Source organism: Nomascus leucogenys, chromosome 21, assembly GCF_006542625.1.
Source record: "Nomascus leucogenys isolate Asia chromosome 21, Asia_NLE_v1, whole genome shotgun sequence".
In the NCBI taxonomy this organism is placed as follows: domain Eukaryota; kingdom Metazoa; phylum Chordata; class Mammalia; order Primates; family Hylobatidae; genus Nomascus; species Nomascus leucogenys.
This window is the reverse complement of record NC_044401.1, coordinates 45010781-45033319: the sequence shown is the minus strand read 5'-3', so window position 1 is coordinate 45033319 and position 22539 is coordinate 45010781. Positions and strand designations below refer to the sequence as shown.

Here is a 22539-nt window from a genome sequence, read left to right as displayed (position 1 = left end):
GCCTTTCAGTCTTGAATGGTTTTTATGGAAGAAAAAGTGGCAAAATTGGACTAGATGATGGGCCCTTAGATGATCCACAACAGTGACTGTGCAGACTAATGGCTCTGTGTCCCCCAGATAAGAATCTGTAGTGACGCACCAGACAGCCCTGACTTACCTGCCCAACTTTTCAAACAGCCATAACATTGACAGTAATAATAAATTAAATTTATGTCTATTTTCATAGGCAGAAGAACTGTGCAAAAAAAAAAAAAAAGAAAAAGACTAAATTTGAGTGACAAAATATAAAAGCTGCCATTTAAGTTTTTTTTTTTAAGTCAGTGTACTGGAAGCCCATATTTTCAAATGACAACCAGGAGCTTTTAAGCAAGCAAAGCCTAGACAAGACAGGTGACGAAGTCATTAAAAAGGTACCTATCTCCTGGGCTGCACCAGAGCCAGTACTCTGAAGAGGACAATCCAAGCCTGTATGTGAGCCAGGCTCCCTTCAGCTGACAGTAACCAAGAGAGTCAGTGTCTAGAGACCACGTCCTATCCAGAAAGAGGTGAATAAAATAGGGGATATATACCACAGAGGGCTGACACTAAGGAGAAATCATTATAACATTTTTAGAGTCAGGGGGACTGCAGAAATAACTCATACAATCTCACCATTTTTCAGATAAAGGGAAAGAGGCCTATGATAAGCATTTTCAAATATTTTTAAGGCTCCCAAATAAGAGGGAGCAGACTAGTTCTTTCTTTCTTTTTTTTTTTTTTTCCAGAGAGCGGAACAAGGACTGAAGTGTAAAAGGTGGAGATTTGGCTGGGCATGGTGGCTCACGCCTGTAATCCCAGCACTTTGGGAGGCCGAGGTGGGCAGATCACAAGGTCAGGAGATCGAGACCATCCTGGCTAACACGGTGAAACCCCGTCTCTACTAAAAATACAAAAATTAGCCAGGTGTGGTGGTGGGCGCCTGTAGTCCCAGCTACTCAGGAGGCTGAGGCAGGAGAATGGCGTGAACCCAGGAGGCGGAGCTTGCAGTGAGCTGAGATCGCTTCACTGCACTCCAGCCTGGGTGACAGAGCAAGACTCCGTAAGGTGGAGATTTTGAGCTCCCTCCTTTCTTCTCCCTTCCCTGCTAAGCCCCTTTCTGGGCTCTGGAGATATTCTGGTAGAGGCTGGATGTCATCCTCCAGGGATGCCAAATCCTAGCCACCAACTTTTGCCTGCCCTCAGGTGTAACCTCATTGGGAAACCCTCTATGAACATCCTGACTGGGCTAAGCATCTGCCCCTTCCAGTGTTCTCTGCAAACTAGGAGCCTCTATCATAGAATTCTTAAATTGTACTGATGATTCTCTGTTTCTGTGTCTCCTTGTTATATCCTCAATGTCCAACATAGTTTTTGCTACATAGGGAGGTGCTCACCAAATGTTTACTGAGTTGAATTTCTATATAGGTAAAAGGCTGACTGAATGGTCTCTTTCTAATATAAGATGCTAAGGGCCTCTGTGTGCAACTAATTGAAGAGTTGAGACCACCAGTAAGTTATAATCAGCTTATCTTCTCTAGGCAGAAGTTTCTTCCTTGAATGCCATTTCTCCCCAGCCTTAGCCTGGCCCCTATTTATTTTACATGAACCCCATAGTATATCATTCCCCACTCAGGTTAATTACTCAAATAAACTTTCAGGTGCATTAAGCACACCTTGCTTGCAATTACACAGAGATTTAAAAGAAAAACCATAAAGGTGGCCCATATTTTCAGAAAGTCCCTTGTCTAGAATATCTTTCTTAGTGTCATTTCTAAGGCTTTCCAACATGAGTATGCCCATCTCAGAAAATGCTCCAAATTATCCATTGATAATAGAAAAACTATCTTGATAAAAATATGCATATATGCATATATATTATATTGTGCACATATATTTTATCAAGCCAATACAAAGTATATAAAATTTCCCAGGATTTTCATTAGTAGACTGGTGCTGGAGTTTCACTCTGACCACATGGCAGATGGCTTTGCATAGTGCATGAAAAAGAGGGCTCCGCGGGGAAGGTAGGAGTGTCACAACTCATTGGGGCTGACTGTGGCTCATTTGTTCATTGCTTTCAGCACATTTCAAATTATTGTCTTTTTTTCATGTGTCCAGTTAAATAGTTTTATCTACTGTCTAGTTTTAACTAAACTAACCTTCACAAAAAGACACATGGTTTAACGAGATTCCTGCAAAGAAACTGCAGTTTGAAGATAATACTAATCACGAAAGCACAAGAGAACTTTGAATTCTCTGTCAGCCACATTATGGTGTAAGGCAACAATGACAATCTAATCCGATCTCTCAAGAAATCGGGCAAAAAATAATTGGAAATTATCAGAAGACTTATTTGAAATATGGAACCCACAACTTCTAATGAAAAAACTAAACCTCTCCCAAATAGCATGTTGAATTTTGAAATTATTAGCTAGTGACTGAACATTTTTTAACTTAAAAATGAATAAATATTTACATGTAGGGGGTTGCAAGTTCAAAAAAATTGAGAAGGTACACAATCAAAAATGTTTGGAGACCACTGGCTTATTCTTGCTTCTAAAAATATTTTTCATTTCTTTCTGATTATCCTAATTGTATAAAACTTGGAAATGCAAGAAAGCATCAAAAATAAAAAAAAATCACCCAGATTCTTACTACCACAAAATAAACATTTGTATTTGGTGAAATGTCTCTTCTATCATAGCTAGTTTATATAAAATGTCTTTCATAGAAGGAGGCTGAACCTACAGGAAAAAAACGTTACAGAACATCATGTTTCACTATAGGTCACTTTGGTCTCCATGGAGTCCAAGAAGGTATACCAGGAATCCAGCTATGGGCCTGGTTTTGAGCATCTGACTAACAAATTTAGGATGTTTCACTTTACGTGGGCATGCCCTGTGATCTCATTCCAGGTTATAATGTGAGCACCATTATTATTGAGTAAAAAGAGATTGGTGCAGCAGCTCATGTGCTATCCTAATGATTACATTAAGTGGCTCATCTGTGCCCTCAGTGATATGGCTAAGGAGTCATGTTTAGATTCCTCAGATGCGGGGTAGCAGGCCTCCTCCAGTGTTCAGTAATCCCGAGGAATTTGGAGCATGTCTATCAAATGCCTTCCTTTAGGAAAGAAACCACACTGTAGGTCCTATAATCACAGACCCTGCCCTGGCTTATGTCAGCATAAACATGCCTCTCATTACAGAAACCACCCTCAGTTTCACACTCAGAAGCTTCTCTAAAAGTTTGTTCTTCATCCCCACAGTGAGACATAGCTGGTATTTGAATAATCTCAACACCCTCAAAAATAACTTCTGACAATCTGACTTGAAGCAGAACTTTTCCATAGGTTTGGCAGGATTTCCAGTTCTAAGATTAGATGTAGCATTCTCCCCAAGCTTTTGGGCCTCCCCCATAAGACAAGGGAATAAGACCCCTTCTAAAATCCAGATGTTATAGCCTACACCAGAGGATGCAGAATCCTGTCATGATTTTTCTCTCCCTCATTTTATGAGGCCCTCACACTCTTGCTCTCCTGCATACCAGGTTGTCTAGTATTTAGGGTGGGAAGAGGAATTTTTATACATACAAAGGCTAAAGAATGCAAATCCCATAATCTATTTATTTTTTATTTTTTTCTGAGACAGAGTCTCACTCTGTCATCTAGGCTGGAGTGCAGTGGTGTGATCACAGCTCACTGCAACCTCCGCCTCCTGGGCTCAAGTGATCCTCCCAAATTAGCCTCCTGAGTAGCTGGGACCATGGGTGCTCACCACCACACCCAGTTATCTTTTTGTACTTTTGGTAGAGACAGAGTTTCACCACGTTACCCAGGCTGGTCTTGAGCTCCTGAGTTCAAGCGATCTGCCGGCCTCGGCCTCCCAAAGTGCTGGGATTACAGGAGTGAGCCACCACCCTTGGCTCCATAATTTAAGTATCAAGTTCCTCTCTCGTGACCTTTAAGCCAGATCCAATTTTAACGCATGTGATTTAAACCCACATTTTTTAAAGGATATTTTCTCCATATGTTTTGGATTGTTTTTTAGGAGTGGAACTCGATTTGCCTAGAATCGATGCTAGCAAAGACACCCTTGTGATGCCCCCAGCTGATGTGAGGGGTGTAGTCGATGTTAAAGCGAAGCTAACTGACCCATTCCAACACTGAACCAGCAACCCTGACTTCCAGGCCACAGCCATCTTTTCAAATAAAACTTAATCCAGACCCTCAGATTGTTTCCTCCCCCTTAAGCATGTCTTGAAGCAGACCTGGAATGACAGGAGAGTAAATAAGAAGTACAACAGCAAAACCACCACACGGGCTAACATAATTTCTCCATGGATATATTCACTCCCAGTGGGCAAAATGGAGCTGAGAATGATTGCAGGAGTGCCTTGGGCTACTTTAATCAACTTAGCCTGTATTTATTTTTGTACATCTCAATCCATATTACTAAAGAATAATGACCCATACCCTCTCTTTTATCTCTTTATTACCTTGTTACCCTGCCTTTACAATGTTCACTACATACACTCTTCACTACATGTCAATATTTTTATTTTCCCACTGGCATTTTGATTGTTTTTCAAAACATGTTTTGATACTACTTGCCACCTGAAATCCTGAGAGTACATTCAAAATAAATAAAAAGTATAAATAAATTCACCTAAGGTTATGAAATCAGTTGGAAGGATAGTTAAGTCTAGATTTAAAGGCTTAACTTCTCCTTTGTTCCAGGACCTGTCCAGAAAGCACCTTTTAGAACACGAAGTCTTTAAGCAAGAAATTACAAGTTCTCCCAAGGAGGCAGGAGCACAGATGTGCTTGTAAGAGAGTAAGGGATAGAAAGATGAATACCTTTATGATTGCTTTCCTTTTACATTTCAGATTCTCAATATGAACATTTTTGGACCTAGGGTTAAAGCAAAGGGTAGCTGTTCCCAAGACAGTCTCTTGTACTGAGTTGGATTAGGATGGGATATTGGAGCTTTCAATATATTAAAAAAAAAATTTCCTTCTAAAGCGGTTCCATTGAAGTTTCCGCAGATATTATTAGGAAGCTCACTCTCCAGGAACCCAGAAGCCCTAACTCCAGAGAGATGGTTGGAATGGAAAACAAAGTTAAGAAATGGTGGGTGGAAAGTTGGCTTTTCCTCCTACCATACCAGCCAGGAGCAAAGAGAAGACATGCCTTTAATTTAACCCTTTGCCATCCCTGAAAAGGAAAAAGTGCCTTATGCTGGATATTCCTTATACCACAGAAACCCTATTGGCCTGACTTTAGTTACGGTTTCAAAGCAGAAAATATTAAAAGGGGTAAATTGTATGAGAGAAGACCTTACTAATTGGTATGATAAAGGGGACATAAATTTACCAGAATATGTGATTCCAACCTTCCGAAAATAAACTGAGGAGTTTATGAAATGAACTAACAAATGGTCTTAGCACAGGCTTACTTTCTTAATAGGTAGAAATCAAACTGCGGATACAGGTTCCCCTTCCTGTGGCACTTGGCTTCTTAACTGCTGTGTGATTGAATCTAATGCATGATTTATATTATCAGCTCTAAGGAGGCCACCTAATTTTAACATCTACCCATTCATAAAGCTGTGAAATTCAATGACTCTACTCCAATCATCAAACTACCAGCTTCATGGTATTTCAGGAAAATGCCAAGTAAGAGTCTAATGGATAGCAATAAAAAACTTCTTGGCTGGGAACGGTGACTCATGCCTGTAATCCCAGCACTTTGGAAGGCCGAGGCAGGCAGATCACCTGAGGTCAGGAGTTCGAGAACAGCCTGACCAACATGGTGAAACCCCATCTCTACTAAAAATACAAAATTAGCCAGGTGTGGTGGCGCATGCCTTTAATCCCAGCTTTTTGGGATGCTGAGGTAGAAGAATCACTTGAACCCGAGGGGTGGAGCTTGCAGTGAGCTGAGATTTTGCCAATGCATTCCAGCCTGGGCAACAGAGCGAGACTCCTTCTCAACAGAACAAAACAAAAGAAACAAAAACAAACAAAAAGAACTTCTCAAGAAAGTAATCTACAGACAGAAGTAAAATAGAGGGGCTCTGCTTGGCAGTAGGGGATGAGAGGGACTGGGAGGAAAATGTCGTGGTGGACTGGGAATTTCTTGCGTTCTAAAAATGCATGCTGGATGCTCTAATTTCCTTAGGCTACTGCCCTGTCCCTGGGGCAGTGCCCTTGGCCAGGAAGCACTTCTTGGCCCCTCTTCACCTCCCCACCTGGCCCCCCGCTACCTCGATGGTGTACTGCTCAAAGATGCGCAGTTGCAGGAAGATGTCCAGCTTGATCTTCCGCTCATGGAACAGCTCCTCCATCTGCACCTGGGCATCGTCAAGCTGCTGCAGGACGGATTCGATGTGGCTGATGGAGCTGCTGTGGGGTGTTTTGTTGTTGGACACAGCCGAGTCCCTATGGCAGAGTGGGGAGAAAAAAGGGAGGGAGAGGCCTTTCCATGTTAAAAGTGACAGAGAAGGAGGGGAATCTTCCTCATCTGAGCAAGGTGGATGTGAATCAGTTGAGTCATTCAATCCACAGACATTTATTAAACTCCTGCTGTGAGCCTGATGCTCTCTGCTGAATGAGTGAACCAAAGCTACGTGCATCCTTTTTTGGGTTCACAAGTCTGTTTCCAAGACTAGTTGTTCTCCTATTCCTCAAGCAGGACTGTGAAAGAAATAAGATGAAATAATGCCTGAGAAAGGACTCTACAAGGCATAAAATATTAGAGAAATGGAATGGTTCCACACATATATGTAGTCTAATTATATAGTTTCAACACACACACACATACATCTATCACAATACATACAGACAAACATATGAAAGGCATATTTTTAAAAAATCTTCCCAGTTTTACTTCACAGATTCTTTGTTAAAACAGATGACGTCATGGTTGCCAAAATTGTAAGCATGCTCTTTGTAAAGCTATGCTAAAGTTATGGGCTGGTGTTATTATACTAAACAGGCTCAGGCTATACTGAGGAAAGCATAGGATCTGGAGCCTGCAAACCTGAATTAGGTCTCTGCTCTGATACATTTAGGTTGGTGGCCCTGGGAAATCACCTCTCTGAGCCTCAGCTGCCTTATCTGTCAAGTGGACTTAATAATAGTGGACTTAATAATTTCTGCCCTGCTCACTTCACAGTTTGCTGTTAAATAAGAGTGCACATGAACTAAGACCGGTAATATGTATGGATGATTATTAATCCTGAAAGGACACAAGTGAAGTGTCAAGTGCTGATCAGGAGAGTAAAGGCTAGATCCTAAGAAGCTGGGACAACCAACAAAGGCTGCAAACAGTTTTGATTTAGGGGTTTGAAGAAATAGAGAAGCACAGTCAAGTAATAGGAGGGGGTGTAGCCTCCTCTGAGCAGGGAGAGTCTATACAAACATAGTAGGGAGAGGTGATGCCTTGTAGAGGGAAACTGAGAGATAAACAGATTGATTTGTTCAGCAAAATGAGGTGGTGGTAACTATAATGGGAAAATGATGGAAGCTAAGAAGTTTAGATTCCATAGGGCCTTGAGTAAGCTAGAGCCCTAAAACTTGAAATAAACTGGCACATTCATCATCTTGTGACATCTTAGCTTCTCATGCAATTTAAGGAGTCAAAGGACAAGGGGAAAATCATTTATTTCCAATCATCTCATCAGCAGGCTTTCTCAAAGCCATGTTCTTTTAGCCTGTGTTTGTCTCAGAAGCAATGGCATCTGAGCTCATTCTGTTTCTGAAGATGGCATAAGGCTAATTTGTCAAGCGCCCTTCCATCTACCATTCACAGGGCTCCCGATTCCTGCATCCTCACCCTGGCCTGTTTGTTGTGATACAGGCACAGTTTCTACTTCCACAACTGCATGGACATCCCCAGGCATGAAAATAACATGAGATGTACTCAGTGCTATCTGTTATGTATTTGTTGAGGGCTTTGCTGCTGGGAGGATGTGATTATTCTCTTGGACTGCTCCTCTCAGTCTTTCTCCATCACACATTTTCCAGAAGGAAGAGAATGATTTCAGACCATTTTATGCGGCACTATGTCAGTGTCACACTCACTAGGAATCAAAGAGATGATGCAAAAGCTCCCTTAGGTGCTCTAGTGACAAGTGTCAGAAAAATCAGGAAGACCTAGGGAAGATGTTTCTGGTGTGTGTGAGGCATCCTGTCAATGTCCACTAAGCACCATTTACTTCTTTTTCTCTTCGACTTGCCATGCTGTCAGGGAGGGGAGCCTAGGCTAGAGTCAGGTTACTGGCACAATGAATGGTCGCCAGTGGCTCTTGGTCGTATGCCTATGGTACTCTCTGAAACCCATGGAATTTAATCTTGCAGAGCAGGCATCACTCACATTGTTGCCTTTGCCATCATTGAGTAGCCTTATGCCCTTAGGCATTGTGCAGGTTTACAGTTGTTAAGAACAAGTGGCATCTCCATAGGCCTAGCCCCACAGAAAGTGAAGCCAGCCAAGCCTGTGAAAAGTATTTGAACAGATAACACAAAGCCATCACAAAATTCTAGAGCTGCCAGAGCTCCTGGAGAGAACCCCTTAATTACACAGACGAAGCAGCTGAGGCCCAGAGAGGTTAAATGACTGTCCACTATTTGGAATTCTCTTCAGAAGCAAATGACAGTGGAGTTTCCCAGGGAGGCAGACAAAGCTGTCATGTATTATACATTCATGAAGATAAATTAGGGGAAGCAGGAAAAGAGGCTGTCTTGTTAGCATGCGATAGGAGGATTTGGAGCATCTCATGTGCATGTTTGGAAAATAAATTATTAATTTCCAATAGAAAAACATGCCAGGGCCTTCTAAAGGTAATTTCTCATTGTTTATTTAATTGGACAACTGGTATGGGTGAAAAAAACCCTCTCCAATTGACGTAATTCCCTCAGGCCCTAGGGATGGCCTGGGACTTGCTGATGAGATTATTTCTGTCCAGAGCTGGCAGAGGTCCCAGCACTCAGTGATTTTGGGATAGGAACAAGTCCCTGTGGGCAGCATCATTAGCACCATCAAATCCTATTTATACAGCACCTGGGCATGGGGTTGGTTGCTGAGGGCTTGCTTAAGGCCTCATGACACTTTATCTAAGGAGCCAGTGTCCTTGACACGGGCAGAAAACTAGATACTGATGCCAATAGACAGGAGGCAATGGCCTGGGTAATTCTAAACAAATGAAAATTTTTAGACAGGATTTGTCTCCTTAGTTATGTTTGTTTAGGTTGATGCAGAAGGAGTTTTATTTTCTGGGCGGCAAGGAATGGTAAAAGGTCATAACTGGGTAACAGGGAACTGGTAGGACACCACCACACTTTTTCTATGTCTTCATGGGTCCAAAGTCAAACATCAGCAAAATGATCTGATTTTGCTGACTGGGGCACTGGAGGTCAGAGTTCAGCCTAAGACCAGGTGTCAAATAACACTATATTCCATAATGTCTATTTCTCTGCATGAGCAAATATGCTCTAATTCTTAATTATTTTTTACTTTTGTTTTTTTTTTGTCTTTTGTTAATTTTTGTTGTATTTATGTTACTTACTGACGGCTGAATAACATCCTGAATGATAAATAATTCTTTGAAACATTAAAGCTTTTCCATTTACTATTTCATTCTAGACTCAAGTTGAGTATGGTGCAGGCATTTTTACATCTTACAGATAAAGATACCGAAACTCACACAAGACCACAAAGCAAGATTTTGCTGAGTCAAGACTGGGACAGGACTTATCTCACGTCTAGCCCGAGGCATTTCCCACTGGAAAGCTCTGCCCATGCTGACCTGGCCTCGCTGGGCTCCCCCAGGGAGGGAGGCGCTGACCTGAGCTGCTGGATAAGGTCTTCGCCTTCCTTGATGACATTGAGTGTGGCATCTAGAGTGGCGGTCTGCTGCTGCTGGAACTGCTTGATCAGTTCCTGGACTGCATCCACAGAGTCTGCACAGACATCTTCCAACATCTCCTTCTGAAGGTCTTCCATCCATGTCCACAACTGTAGAGAGAGAGCAGAGATTCCACTCAGGGAAGATGGGAGAGGCCAGGGCTGGGGTGAGGGCAAGGAAGCTAGACTGGAATCACCCAACTTACTCTCAACCAGTCAGTGCCATTCTCATCAGCACACCTATGGGTTAGTTTGTGTTTTTACATTTATATTCATTGCCAGTCTTTGCTAAGTTTACTCCATTGGTGTTGAGGTCCCTGAAGACAGGAATCACCCCTGGCTTAACTACCCTGTGGTCAGGGAAACCTACAGGTATGGTCTTAGAGCAAGGAGATCAGTCATCTTTGAGACACCACTAGGAAAAACAGGAGACTAGAATAAACAAATATTATTTCATCTTTCAGAAAGGAGGAAAGGGAGCAATGTACTCCATGCACATTGATTCCTAGAAATGTATCATGATATTGCAAATACACAAAGAATGTGGTGGTCAATAAGAACTAAATGCACATTAACTGAGCATAACCTGTACATATTCCATACTATTTTGTTCTTTTTAAAATTGCTAGATTCGTTAGAAAGTTGAATGCTAAAGATGTGGCTTATCTTAATTTCAATAAATATACGAGACATTTTCCCATAATATTCAAGATGATAAAATGCAACTAGGTATTACTGGCCAGACAACTTTAAAAGAGCAAAGTGTAGTGTTTTGAACAAAATAAGCACTGAAAATGATGAGGAGTTAAAAACCGAATTACTGAAAAATCATTTATTGATAGCTTTTCCTCATCATACTGAATACAGGTCTCCAGTGGCCTGCCAGAGAGCTCACTTTTGACTACTTTGAGAATTTTCATAAATGAGAGAGGGGAAGATGAGTCTGGTGTTTGCTTTGAAACCAGGAGTCTTTGCCTGACTAGCAGGAAAGATAAGCTCAGGGCTCTACCAGGAAAAAAGCCAGTAGAGAGAGAAAATTGGTAGATGGAGTCAGAAGATGCAGATTTTGGCTTCTGTTCCTCCCATTACTCATGGTGCCTTTGCACAAATCACTATACCCTTCCATCTCCATGACATCATGTGTAAAGTAGGTTGGGGAAAGCACGAAATAAATTGGTTAGTTTCCATCTGGTTCTAACATCTTAAAGTCTTCCCTGTTAAAAACGTAGGTAAATGTCTACTTCAAGAATATTATTTCATCGAGTTGGTTCTCAGTATGGTAAATTACAGTATGGCCTTTTCAATAAGGGAAGATTAAAAAAATAGAGAGAGACAAAAATAGTCTTCAAGATTTTGGACAAGTTATTCTTTGTTCCTTAGATAGAGAAGCCCTAGATGCGGCAGAAGAGGTTAACAGGAAGATTAATAAGCTTTGGAGGCCATGAATAAGAAAGTGTAAAGAATGTCCTTTTTGTACAGGTGAATAACCTCCTGAGCCTTAGTTTCCTTATCTACAAAATAGGAAGGATAAGATTTGCCCTGCTCACTTCAAAGACTGTGAGGACTGAACTATTTCCTTATTATTAATGCTTTAAATAAACTTATAGCAGTATTAATAAGCCTACAGCATTATGCTGATTGCTATAGGGAATGCAAATTATTATTCAGCATCCCTCACATTTATCAGCTTGCAAATCTGGTTTTAATTAGTTCAGTTTATTTCCTTTCCAAACAAAACACCAAACAAGTTTTCCAGACCATATAAGCTGGGATACATGTTGCTGTGTGAATATGCTAATTTCAAATCAGCATAAAACCAGGAAGTATAGGATATTGATAATGATAGCTTAATGTCACTTCATATTTTCTGGCTGTAGTTTTGTCTAGAGAGAAAACACATTTTCTAAGGGTATTTAAGTCTTTAGGGAAGAGATGATGGATTCTCTGAAAAATTATTGTACAGAGAGGCAGAGTTTCAGGGGCCAGGCACAGTGGTTCACACCTGCAATACCAACACTTTGGGAGGGCAAGGTGGGCAGATCACCTGAGGTCAGGAATTCAAGACCAGTCTGGCCAACATGGCGAAACCCCGTCTCTACTAAAAATACAAAAATTAGCCGGTCATGGTGGCAGGTGCCTGTAACTCCAGCTACTCAGGAAGCTGAGGCAGTGGAATTGCTTGAACCTAGGAGGCAGAGGTTGTAGTGAGCTGAGATTGTGCCACTGCACTCCAGCCTGGGGAACAGAGCAAGACTCTGTCTCCAAAAAAATAAAAAAGTTTCAAATCCTAGTTCTACCACATATTAGCTATATAATCTTGGGTAAGTTACTTATTCTCTCTGCACCTTGGCTTTCCTTATCAGTAAAATGGGGATAATAACAGTGCTTTCCTCCCAGAGAGTTGTGATAAAGATTACAAATAAGTTGATACGTGTGTGTATACACAAATATATTATCTATCTTATCAACAGTGTCTGACATATAGTCAATACTGTATCAGTGCTACATATTACTACATTTAAAAGATATTTTTAGCTTAGACAACATGGTAAGACCCAGCCTCTATAAAAAAAATTTTTTTTAAAACACAAAAATTAGCTGGGCATGTTGGCACATGCCTGTAGCCCCAGCTACTTGGGAGGCTGAGGCGGGAGGATTGCTTGTTCCCAGCAGGTCAAGACTGCAGTGAGCTGTGATTGTGCCACTGCACTCCACCTGGGTGACAGAGCAAGACTCTGTCTCAAAAAAAAAAAAAAAACAGATATTTTTGCTGCAAGCCATCTCCAGTTCCCACTAGAGGGCAGAGGGAAAGTTTGAAGTACTCCTTCATTTTGGAGTTTGTATAAGATCAACATCAAATTTGGTCCTTCAAGATACTAGATTGGGCTGGGCCTCTCTATTCTGTTTTTGCCACTTTGTCTCAGGATAACCGAGGAAAGCCTAGAAACTAAAAAGTCTTGATAGTTCTAAAAGAAAAAAAGATGTAAAGAGAGAGAGGTGAAATTGTGGACATGGGGCACACAGTCACTGCCTGGTGGCAGCAAACTTAAACTGCAAGCTCATAATTTTGAATAAGCACCTCTGAGGCTTAGCACTATAAGGTAGATAGAAATAAAAGTTGGTGCTGCTAAACCATGAGTAGAGTCAATATCCTATTTATCAGGCTGTAATTTTTCTAGCTCTCTCAATGTCCCATAGGTTTCTTCTATGTATGTCCCTCTGATTTATCCCTGAAGAACATGCTTTGAAAAGAGTTCAAATTAGAGGGACACTTCTGCTACTACTTTACTGATTATTAAGCAGTCAGTGAGATCCAGCCAGAATGACCTTTTCTGTCAAGCTACTACAAGCCAATGTTTGCTGGAACTAATTAGGTAAAATCATGGAGTGAGTGAGGTAGCTTGGCAGCAGCAACCACATGTGTTTTTTTCTCCACTGTCTTCCACGTTGGTTTCTCTCCCTTGGGTGATCCTCTTTACTTTCTGCTTATCTAAGGTTTAACATTATAGAACTATACCTTCTCCATCAACCCACCCCCTCCCCAGAAAAAAAAATCCCATTTCCAGATCCTCTCTTCTTGATCAAAATGTATGTATACTATGACTCTTCTTTTAGGGTCCCGCTCATTTCTTGGCAATGGTTGCTTGTTCAATGCTGATATACACACGTAGATAGTTTTCTGTATTCTTTCTCACAGAAAACACATGTAGTTGTGGCCAAAAATACCTACATCCAAAAGAATGGATCCAATTTGAGAATTTCTAGAACACTGATAGGGGTACAGTTAAAGGAGCCTTTCCATGCCCTACATAAGATTAGCTCTAATAGTGAACCAGTGAGTTCGGCTAGGGCCAGCCCACAGACCCTCTTCTGCTTGCATAGTGGGGCAGCCTGAGAAAGGGGCAACTGAAAAACACAGGAAGGAAAGAGACAAGAGAGGAAGAGCCTAGGAGGTTTGTAAGAAAAATAACGAGGCTTATGGATGAGTGGTTAAGGAAAGAGGTCATTTAATTTCATCACTTTCTCCTGCTGATTGGCTGTTCCATTTGCACAGCTTGGGCAGCCATTGTGCTGACAACAATTGATTAACAATAATGATATCAACGATCCTTAAGGATGTTGAAAGGCCCACCATATCCACATGGTGAACCTCCTCTTCCCTTATTTTGAAAAGATAATTTTTCCTGGGCATCAACCACCAGCTTGTTTCTTAAATAAACAGTACAACAGTACAGCAAGTGAAATAGAGGATAAGGCTATTTTTGTTCTTAAAGCCATCATCTCTCTTGAAGACTAATTTAGTTTTGGTTCCAGAGTTGGCGGGTAGAGGAACATGTGTATATGGGAGTGTCTGTGGTGTGTCTGTACCTGTTTGAGTAGGAAATGGTGTGGCAGAATGATTCCACAAGGTGAAACAAATAGAAGTGGGTATTTAATTAAGCTGTCTAATAAAGAGCAGAGGTTGGTTACTTTGGCCAAGTTCCTTATTTAACTTGACTTATATTTATACTATAAAAATATCTAAAAATGGGTATTTTGAAAGCCCAGTGACTGCCGCATTTCCATGGAAACACAGCAAGGAAAGAGAATTCTGTGATGACAATTTCTGCAAGGCAGGTGCTACAAATGCCATGTTCCTGGACAAAAAGAATGAGGACTTGGGTCAATGCTTCTCCCAAACTTGCTCTAGCTCTCCAGACCGGAAAACAAAGCTGGCTGCCCTCTTAGCCCCAGGCAAAAAAGAATGTATTTAAGTTCAGCACAATTTGTACTAGTAGTGGAGGCTCTGGATGTAAAAGAAAGTCCCAAGTACATGTTTGTTGCCTTTCTTTTTTGAGTAACTCTTCTCTATAAGTAGGGATGAATAGTTTTGCTTTTAAAAAATAACATTTATTGGATTGTTCCTGAGTATAAATTTAAAATATCATTGAAGAAATCTTGCAAAACAAAAAAAAAGCCAAAAAATTAAATCTCCCATATCAATCTTAAATTCTTGGTATTACTTCTAGTCCTTATTCTATATGTGTTATTGAAATTGTGTTGTACTGGATATACAGTTTTTATATATTATACCACAAGCTCTTCTCTTGTCATTAATAATCTTCGGCAATGTGATTTAGAATGACTGTGTAATATTTTACTATATAAATGCACTATGATTTGTTTAACGAAATCACCCAATGTGAAACATTTAGATGGTCTCTAATTATTCAAGATTATGACTAACACTGTGATGAAACAGTTAGACATTTTTAACCCTCTTGGCTCCTACAATAAATAAAGAATTCACGAGGCCAATAGGATTAAGCAGACTTGAATTTTTAGAAGAAACGAGCCTGAGGTTATCTTTTTATATCTTCCTCCTGTTTCCTCTCTGATCCTCATTAGAGTAAATCTTTTGATGTGGAAAGTTGGCAAAAGTAAAATGATGAACTTTAGCCTAGGGAGTCATAGGAAGTCTAGGTTAAATCATTTATGAAGGTGGATATTCACTTCCCACTTAGAAATCTCCTACAAAAGGGGCTTTCATTCCCTGAAAATTATAGACTATGATGACATTCTGTTACAAATTGGCACCAAGACAAAAACTCTGAAAATTATTATAGGAAGGAAGAAATGGAGGAAGGAAAGAAAGAAGGAGGAAGATAGCCATAATGAGGCAGAAATGATTTATAACAATATTTATCAGCAGTACCGAAGGCCACTTTAGCAAAGTTGAGCAGATTTTCCTTCTATTCACTCTATTCACGGTAAGAGGGAAAAGCAACCACGGCAACTCAAAATTCCCTAGCAGGCTACTAATCCTGTCTTGAATAAAAAGCCAGAACTTTGCCTATAGAGTCAAGAGGAAGGAGTCAAGAGTTAATGAAGTCAGGATCAAATAGGTCCCATACTTAGTGATGTTTGAGAGGTGATGAGTCTTGAGAGGTATTAAACAGAGTACAGAAAAATCAAACCACAGGAGTTCTTTCATGAGACCATTCAAGGATGCTCATTTCTGCCCCCCTAATAATCCATTTCTGCCTGCTACATATAGGTCCTAAAGGAAAGCTCTCATCAGCAAGTTAGAGTCCCCACCCAGCCTCTCTTATTTACAATATCTGGAGAGCTCAAGTCAAAGAACTGCAGTAGATTAAAATGTGATTGAAGGGACTCTTCCCTCATTTTTCTTCTTCTTTTTCTTTTACTTTTCTTAGGAGAGACTGCCTTCCCATTGTCAAGTAAACCCATTTATTCAATATTTATTCAGCACCTCTATGTATCAGACACAGTAGTATCTCTGTCTACACATCTAATGCCACATGTGTACTACACATATTACCACTCCCAATTTAGTGAAGGAGAGAATCACAGCTCAGTGTGAGGTATATACAGTGCTCTGCTCTTGTCTGGGTGAAAGTTGGAAGCACCCAGGAAGAAGTTTAAGAAAAAAATATGATGTCTAAGTTGAGTCTTTAAGTTCCTTATTAAGCCTACTTTAAAGAAACACTAAGAAAAATTTGGGAGGAAGTTTCCTACTAGGAAAAAAAATGAATGTTGTAATAGTCATCCTCATAATTATTGCAAAGCAACACAGATTAAGAGTAATTCTCCCAAAGGCACAAAGCATAAAAAAAAAATAGGTCTGGAAATCAGACCTACCTGACATCCAAGATCTTGCTGTACTTAGTATGTGGGAACATTTGCATGTGTGTGTACACATATATGTGCATGTGTACACATATACATGTACATATACATGTATGTGCATGTATACATACACACACACCTTACTTTCTACCCTGCCTTGCAAATCACTTAAATGGGACCTCATATAGGCTGGTTTGGATGGGAAGGTGACCAAGAGGGAACATGCAGATACAAAGTCCCACTGCATGTCCCCTGGGAAAAGCTCCTCTATGACAGCCACTCAAAATGTTGCTTTTCTGTCCATCCTGAAAAAAAAATTAAATCTGTATGATCAGAGAGTTGTAGATGTCTTGAATAGAATGAGCTTCACAATCATAAACTCCTTTGTATCCAGGCAGGGCTGCTCTAAATTTCTCTCATATTTTGGGACTGAGAAGAAAGAGACTATGCAATTTCCTGACAGCCTCCTGTTTGAATGAATTCTCTGATGGAAAAAAAAAATTCATTCAAGTCTCTGTTTACTAGCCTTTATATAAAAGTTTTGTGTCAAAGGAGAAAAAAGCATGGCCTTCAGAGTCAGAAAGACCTGGGGTCAATTTCTGTACTTACTACAACCTAGCTATAAAACCATGGGCAAATTACTAATTTTTCTGAACTTTGGTTTTCCCATTTGTAAAACTGGAATTTTAAAAAATGAGAATTATCATGGCTATGAACTAGATAGCTAGATAGTCTAGCACACAGTTTGTGCTAAATAAATTTCAGTTCTTTCTCTTTCTTCACCTGCCCCCTGTATCACAACCACTCCTTCTAGTAGTATTTCACATGAATGTGACTTTATAGCTGAGTTCCAGTGAGGAAACAAGTCTCAGGTTCAAACAGGACCAAGCTTAGCAAGATTTGAGAGATATCCGGGAAAACAATAGTCAGTAACTCCCTGACTATTCCTGTCTCCCACATCTCCAATCCTGGCAACACTGTGTATTTCTAAGCCAAGATCTGTCCTGATTTGGGGTTTCGAAATGCAAAAAAGAAAAATAAAAGTAAGGAGAAGGAAGAACAGAGGAGAGGAGATAGAAAAGGAAAAAAACAAGAGTGTAGGTAATAGGAAGACAGGTAAAATATCTGCTGTACTACTGAGAAAGTCTGTAACCTTAGAAAAGTTATTTTCTGAGGCTTAGTCTCCTCATTTAAAAATGTGTTTAATAAAATCTATATCATAAGATTATCATGAAGGTTACATGAGATGGTATATGTGTCTGGCAAGTAATAGGTGTCCAGTTAAAAAACTCATGTAATATATTTTAAGTGCTTACAATAAACCAAATCTTAGGCTCGGTAAATCACCTATACTACTTCAGCTTAATTATTATTATTATTTATTATCATTACCAACAGCAAATAAAGAAGACGAGAAGAAGAATGGAATCTTGGATTCACATTAGAACTGTAACGGGCCTTAGGGCCACCAAGTTCAACTGCATAATTTTATAGATAAGGAAACCCAAGGCCAGGGACATAGTGACTTGCACAAGCTCATATGGTTCTTTAGCAGCAGAATCTGGTCTAGAATCCCAACCTACTAGCTCTGTGTACAGGTGGGAGATGTAGCTAGAGGAATTCCTGGAAGCCATGGTCACTTTTTGGGGAGTGGTAGTTCCATGGAAACTGACCCTGGTCCACCACTTCTCCATGCAGCCAGTACCGCCACAGCCCTCATAAGGAACATGACTCCTGTTCATTCATACTCCATTCCATCACCTACAGGCTCATAATTAAAAGGGAATACACATGCCTTTGGTTTCTGAGACTTTCATTAAGAATTGGGTGAGCCACTATCAAGCAGAGAACCAGGCAGGAAACCCTGTATTAATGTTAATCCCCTTGCTTTATAGACACTCATCAGAGAGTGGCTGCAGGTCCTGCAGAGAGGAGGCAAATCCAGCTTCAGGGAGCTTGCCAGCCCTTCATCTGCCTGGGGAATCTCAGTTTAGAGAACACTATCTTTTCATGTTTTTCTCTGATAGGCGCTGCAATGGTTTGCATTCATTCCCTCGGTGTCAGAAAAGGCTGTGAAGCAGTAACAACCAAGATTCTTAATGCATTCCCAATATTAAAATTCAACTTAATTAAGTAGGGCTAATTTTTTTTTCCTGAACAGCAATCAAACTTTAATTAATACTCTATTAAAGGGAATTCCTCGGGGGGGGGGGAACAAGCATGCATACACCTAATGAGTTCATCTGCCAAGGGTGTTATTACAGATGATTCTAAATGTGCCTCCTTACTGGCCACTTATTCAATTTCAGCATGTCCCATGTTAATCGGAAATGAAAAGCAATCACAGGTTTGCAACCATTCTCCTCTCTATGGGGCCCCTCTGCTCTTGCAGCAGCTTAACATAATCTATCCTTCCTTCTCCTTTCTCCACTTGGTGAATTATTCAGGCTGGGCTTCAAGCCCAGCCAGCTTCCTTGGTGGAGGGCATCTCAGTCCCCCTTCTTTCAATGCCTGTCACTCCACATTCAGGCACAGTGAGGACCAACTTTAATATCACCCTGCCACAGACCTCATTAAGAAGATTAAATCCCCTGTTAAAAAAAAATAAAAACACAGAAAAAACACATCTTTAAACTCTACATGTTCCTTGCTTGTAGCAAAGATACCTGATCAAAGTTCTGTGGGACTCTGATTTCTGACAGGAAACAGCAACTAAGAGAAATTGGGTGTGTAGTGGGAAGAGAGTCTGTGATCCTCTTAATTTCTTCTTGCAGTGACTATTGCTGCAAGAATCAGGGATTCCCACATTTCTCCAGCTGCAGATTGCATGCTTTAGTAGATGCCTCCAAAACCATCTGTCTCCATGACCCCCTTTCCCCACTAGATATTATGGGAGGAAATTTTGCCCCATTCTGAGAGACCTAAATGCAGGCTATCAGGAACGAATTGTTAATATTACCAAAGTTAGGAAGTTAGCAACCCCTAGACTACCCAGGACCCTGGTCAGACCTTCAGGGCCATTTTACTAGGAAGCCGACCTGACCCTGGCAGGACCGAATGCCCTCTCTCCACTAGCTCCCCTTACCTCTTTGGTGTGTGTGTGGAAGGAGACAGACATGTCCAGGAGAAGCTTCCGCTGCTCCACTCTGCGCACGAAGTCTTGGATGCGCACCTCCAGGTGTCGAGCTGCCTTGTAGATCTCCTCGGGGTCACATTCCCCTGTCTGAGCCAACTGCTCCGCTGCTTCTAGGAGCTTGTCCGCATTGGTGTACGTATTCTGCCAGCGACAACAGTGAGGCAAAGTCAAGTTGCAGTCACGCCTTCCAGCAGCCCACCCTGGGGCTCCCCCGAGCTGAAGCGGAGGGGCGTGGGCGCTGAGCCGACAGCTCCCTGAGCTGGCACTGAGGCGCGGTGCGCGGAGCTGGCACGCCGCCTCTCAGCAAGCTAGCAGCCTGCAGGCGGGCACCAGCTAGGTGCCTCATCCACCCCTGGGATTTCTCAGAGGTGCAGTGTCCCTGGAAAGAATGGGGAGAGCGTAGAGAACCTCCATACCCCAGCTGCTCCCTATCCCCTACCTTCAAGAAAACCCATCACTGCCTTCACATCTCAGGCTGTAACTGCCAGGATCAGAAATAGCACACCCACAAAGACAGTCTGTATTTCTATGTGAGAACACCAGAAAAACACTAACTGGGAGACTCGCTTTGCTTTTCTCCTCAAGTTCCCTGTAACTACTGGTGTTTATCTTTTTGGAACAGAGCTATTTCTTTGGAGGGGAAGGGATCAGCAACTCTAGGGAGCTGACAGAAGGCAGCGGCCACAGCCAGAGGGAGGAGATGCAGGCTACTCCCTGCGGGCCCAGGGAATGTTTGCAGGAAGGTTGGGGAGGAGTCTGGTGATTTTGTTTATCATAAGCTACTGCATGCACACACACGCACACACAGTCGTCCAACTCCCTATCTGTACACACCATGGTATTCTCCAGAGCATTTTAAAAGGCAACCAACTTGTAATTATTATTCATCAGGATGGGAGCCACTGCCTTTAGAATAGTTACTACATTATTTGCCACAGATACAGCTTTTCTTCAGCAGGCTTCTCATTTTGAAAGTCTCCTGATATGTCCTGACTTAGAGCTGGTGACTCAGGTGTACATATATTTCTTAGTATCCCTAGAGCTGGCACAAAACTCTAGAGTGGCGAACAAGCAGAGCAGTCAGTATCAAACACAAAGCGAGTGGAGAATTGAAATGGATTCATGAGCAATGACTCTCTGGTGCTTTGTTTTGCTTATGGAGATAGGGTCTCTGTGTCTGTAAGGAGTGTTTTGGACTCACTTGAAGACCTGGGTGCTATGGACTGAACTGTGCCCCCCACTCAAATTCACATGTTGAACTCCTAATCCCCAATATCTCAGAATGTGACCTTCCTTGGAAACAGGATAATTGTAGATGTAATTAGTTACATTAAGTTTAAATCATACTATAGTAGGACAGATCCCTAATCCAATATGACTGGTGTCCTTATTTAAAAAAAAAAAAATGCCGTGTGAAGAGACAGACATGCACACAGGGAGAATGCTATGTGAAGATGAACGAAGAAACTGGGAGATGTATCTACAAGGCTAAGAATGCTAAAGACTCCCAGAAAACTACCAAAAGTTGAGAAAAAGGCACAGGGCAGATTTCTCCCTCATGTTCCTCAGAAAGAACTAGCTCTGCTGACACTTCGATCTCAAATGTCTAGCTTCCAGAACTGTGAGAAAACAAATTGTTGTTATCTAAGTCACAGTCTCATGGTGCTTTGTTACAACAGCCCCAGGAAACTGAGGCTCTAGGGTTGAAACTTTCAGAGGCTGTGGAGCCAGCCTCTTGATTGTACTGGCATAGGACCTGGGGAAGATGGGCAGGCAAACACTTGTCTTGACTTCTAGGAATTTGGAGAGAGGCCTCAGGGGATCCATAAAGAATGCTGCTTGAAAAGCAACTTCCCAAGGTAAACATCGTTCCAATGCTGGTGAGACCGGGTTGAAAAAGAGAAAAAGTCATTTACATTGTCCCAATGCTTCCAAGACAGGGTTGAAAAAGAGGAAAAATCACTTGGCTCCAACTGGGAAATTCATGGAAAAACAGCAGCTTCATATGAGGAAAGGAGCTTTGCCACTGGGTTAAAGCAGGGTATGTCAACTCTGGAAAGCAGATGAAGGAAGTTATCCACTCATGAGAGACATGCAGGGAGACAAGGGGAATGGCAGGCAAGGGTAGACCTCTAGGGCTGTGGGTCATGTTAAAGAAAGCCCTTATGGGATTGCCCACAATTTCTAGTCTATATGCCCACAGCTGATGGGAGAGAGGTATTTTAGGAATCCCTCAAATTGTCCACCTTAAATCCTAGAGAATCTCAGGATTCCCCCCCAAGAACCCTAGAGATTGTAACTTTACATTCTGTAGACAATAAACAAAAATTTGCGGCAAAGTCAAAGTGAGCTTGCTTGCAAATTAGGTTTGGGACCAATAGGAGATAAATAAAAAGCCAAACTGAAGTGTCTACTACACGTAAGGTGATCAGTTTGTCCCAGGTTGCCCCAGATTTTCCTGGTTTTAGCGCAGAAATTCCTGTGTCCCAGAAATCCCCTCAGTCCTGGGAAAATTGGGATGGCTGATCGCTATAATACATACCCAATACTGTAAGTACCCCAAAAGTACAGATAAATATATAATGTATTTTGTCTCAAAGAATTAAAATCATTCTTGAGAGAAATAACATGACAATACATAAGATGGGGCAGGCAGCAAACTAATAGATAATTAGGGGTTAAAATTTCTTGATATGATATAGATGCTGAAGAAAAGGAGTAAAAACTGAGAATAATAGTAGCTAATAATTATTAAATATTTCACACATGAGAAGGATTGTTCTAAAGGATTTTATGCATGCTATCTCCTTTAATCCTCACAATAACCCTATGAAGTTGATGCAGACA

The 22539-nt window shown here is 41.3% G+C and overlaps 1 protein-coding gene across 20 annotated transcripts in view; it reads right to left on the bottom strand.

The window, feature by feature from the left end:
• The window catches only part of KALRN (kalirin RhoGEF kinase), a 694786-nt gene that overhangs the window by 325383 nt on the left and 346864 nt on the right, over nt 1–22539 (bottom strand). For 14 of the 20 annotated variants that reach the window (XM_030802195.1, XM_030802198.1, XM_030802202.1 and 11 more), the window contains exons 11-13: nt 19642–19833; nt 9829–10037; nt 6286–6460 (exon numbers count right to left, since the gene is read on the bottom strand). In XM_030802195.1, coding sequence (XP_030658055.1) covers nt 6286–6460; nt 9829–10037; nt 19642–19833 — 576 coding nt within the window. The remainder of the gene's footprint in view (nt 1–6285; nt 6461–9828; nt 10038–19641; nt 19834–22539) is intronic. The other 6 variants (XM_030802200.1, XM_030802201.1, XM_030802211.1 and 3 more) reach the window with 1 other exon arrangement.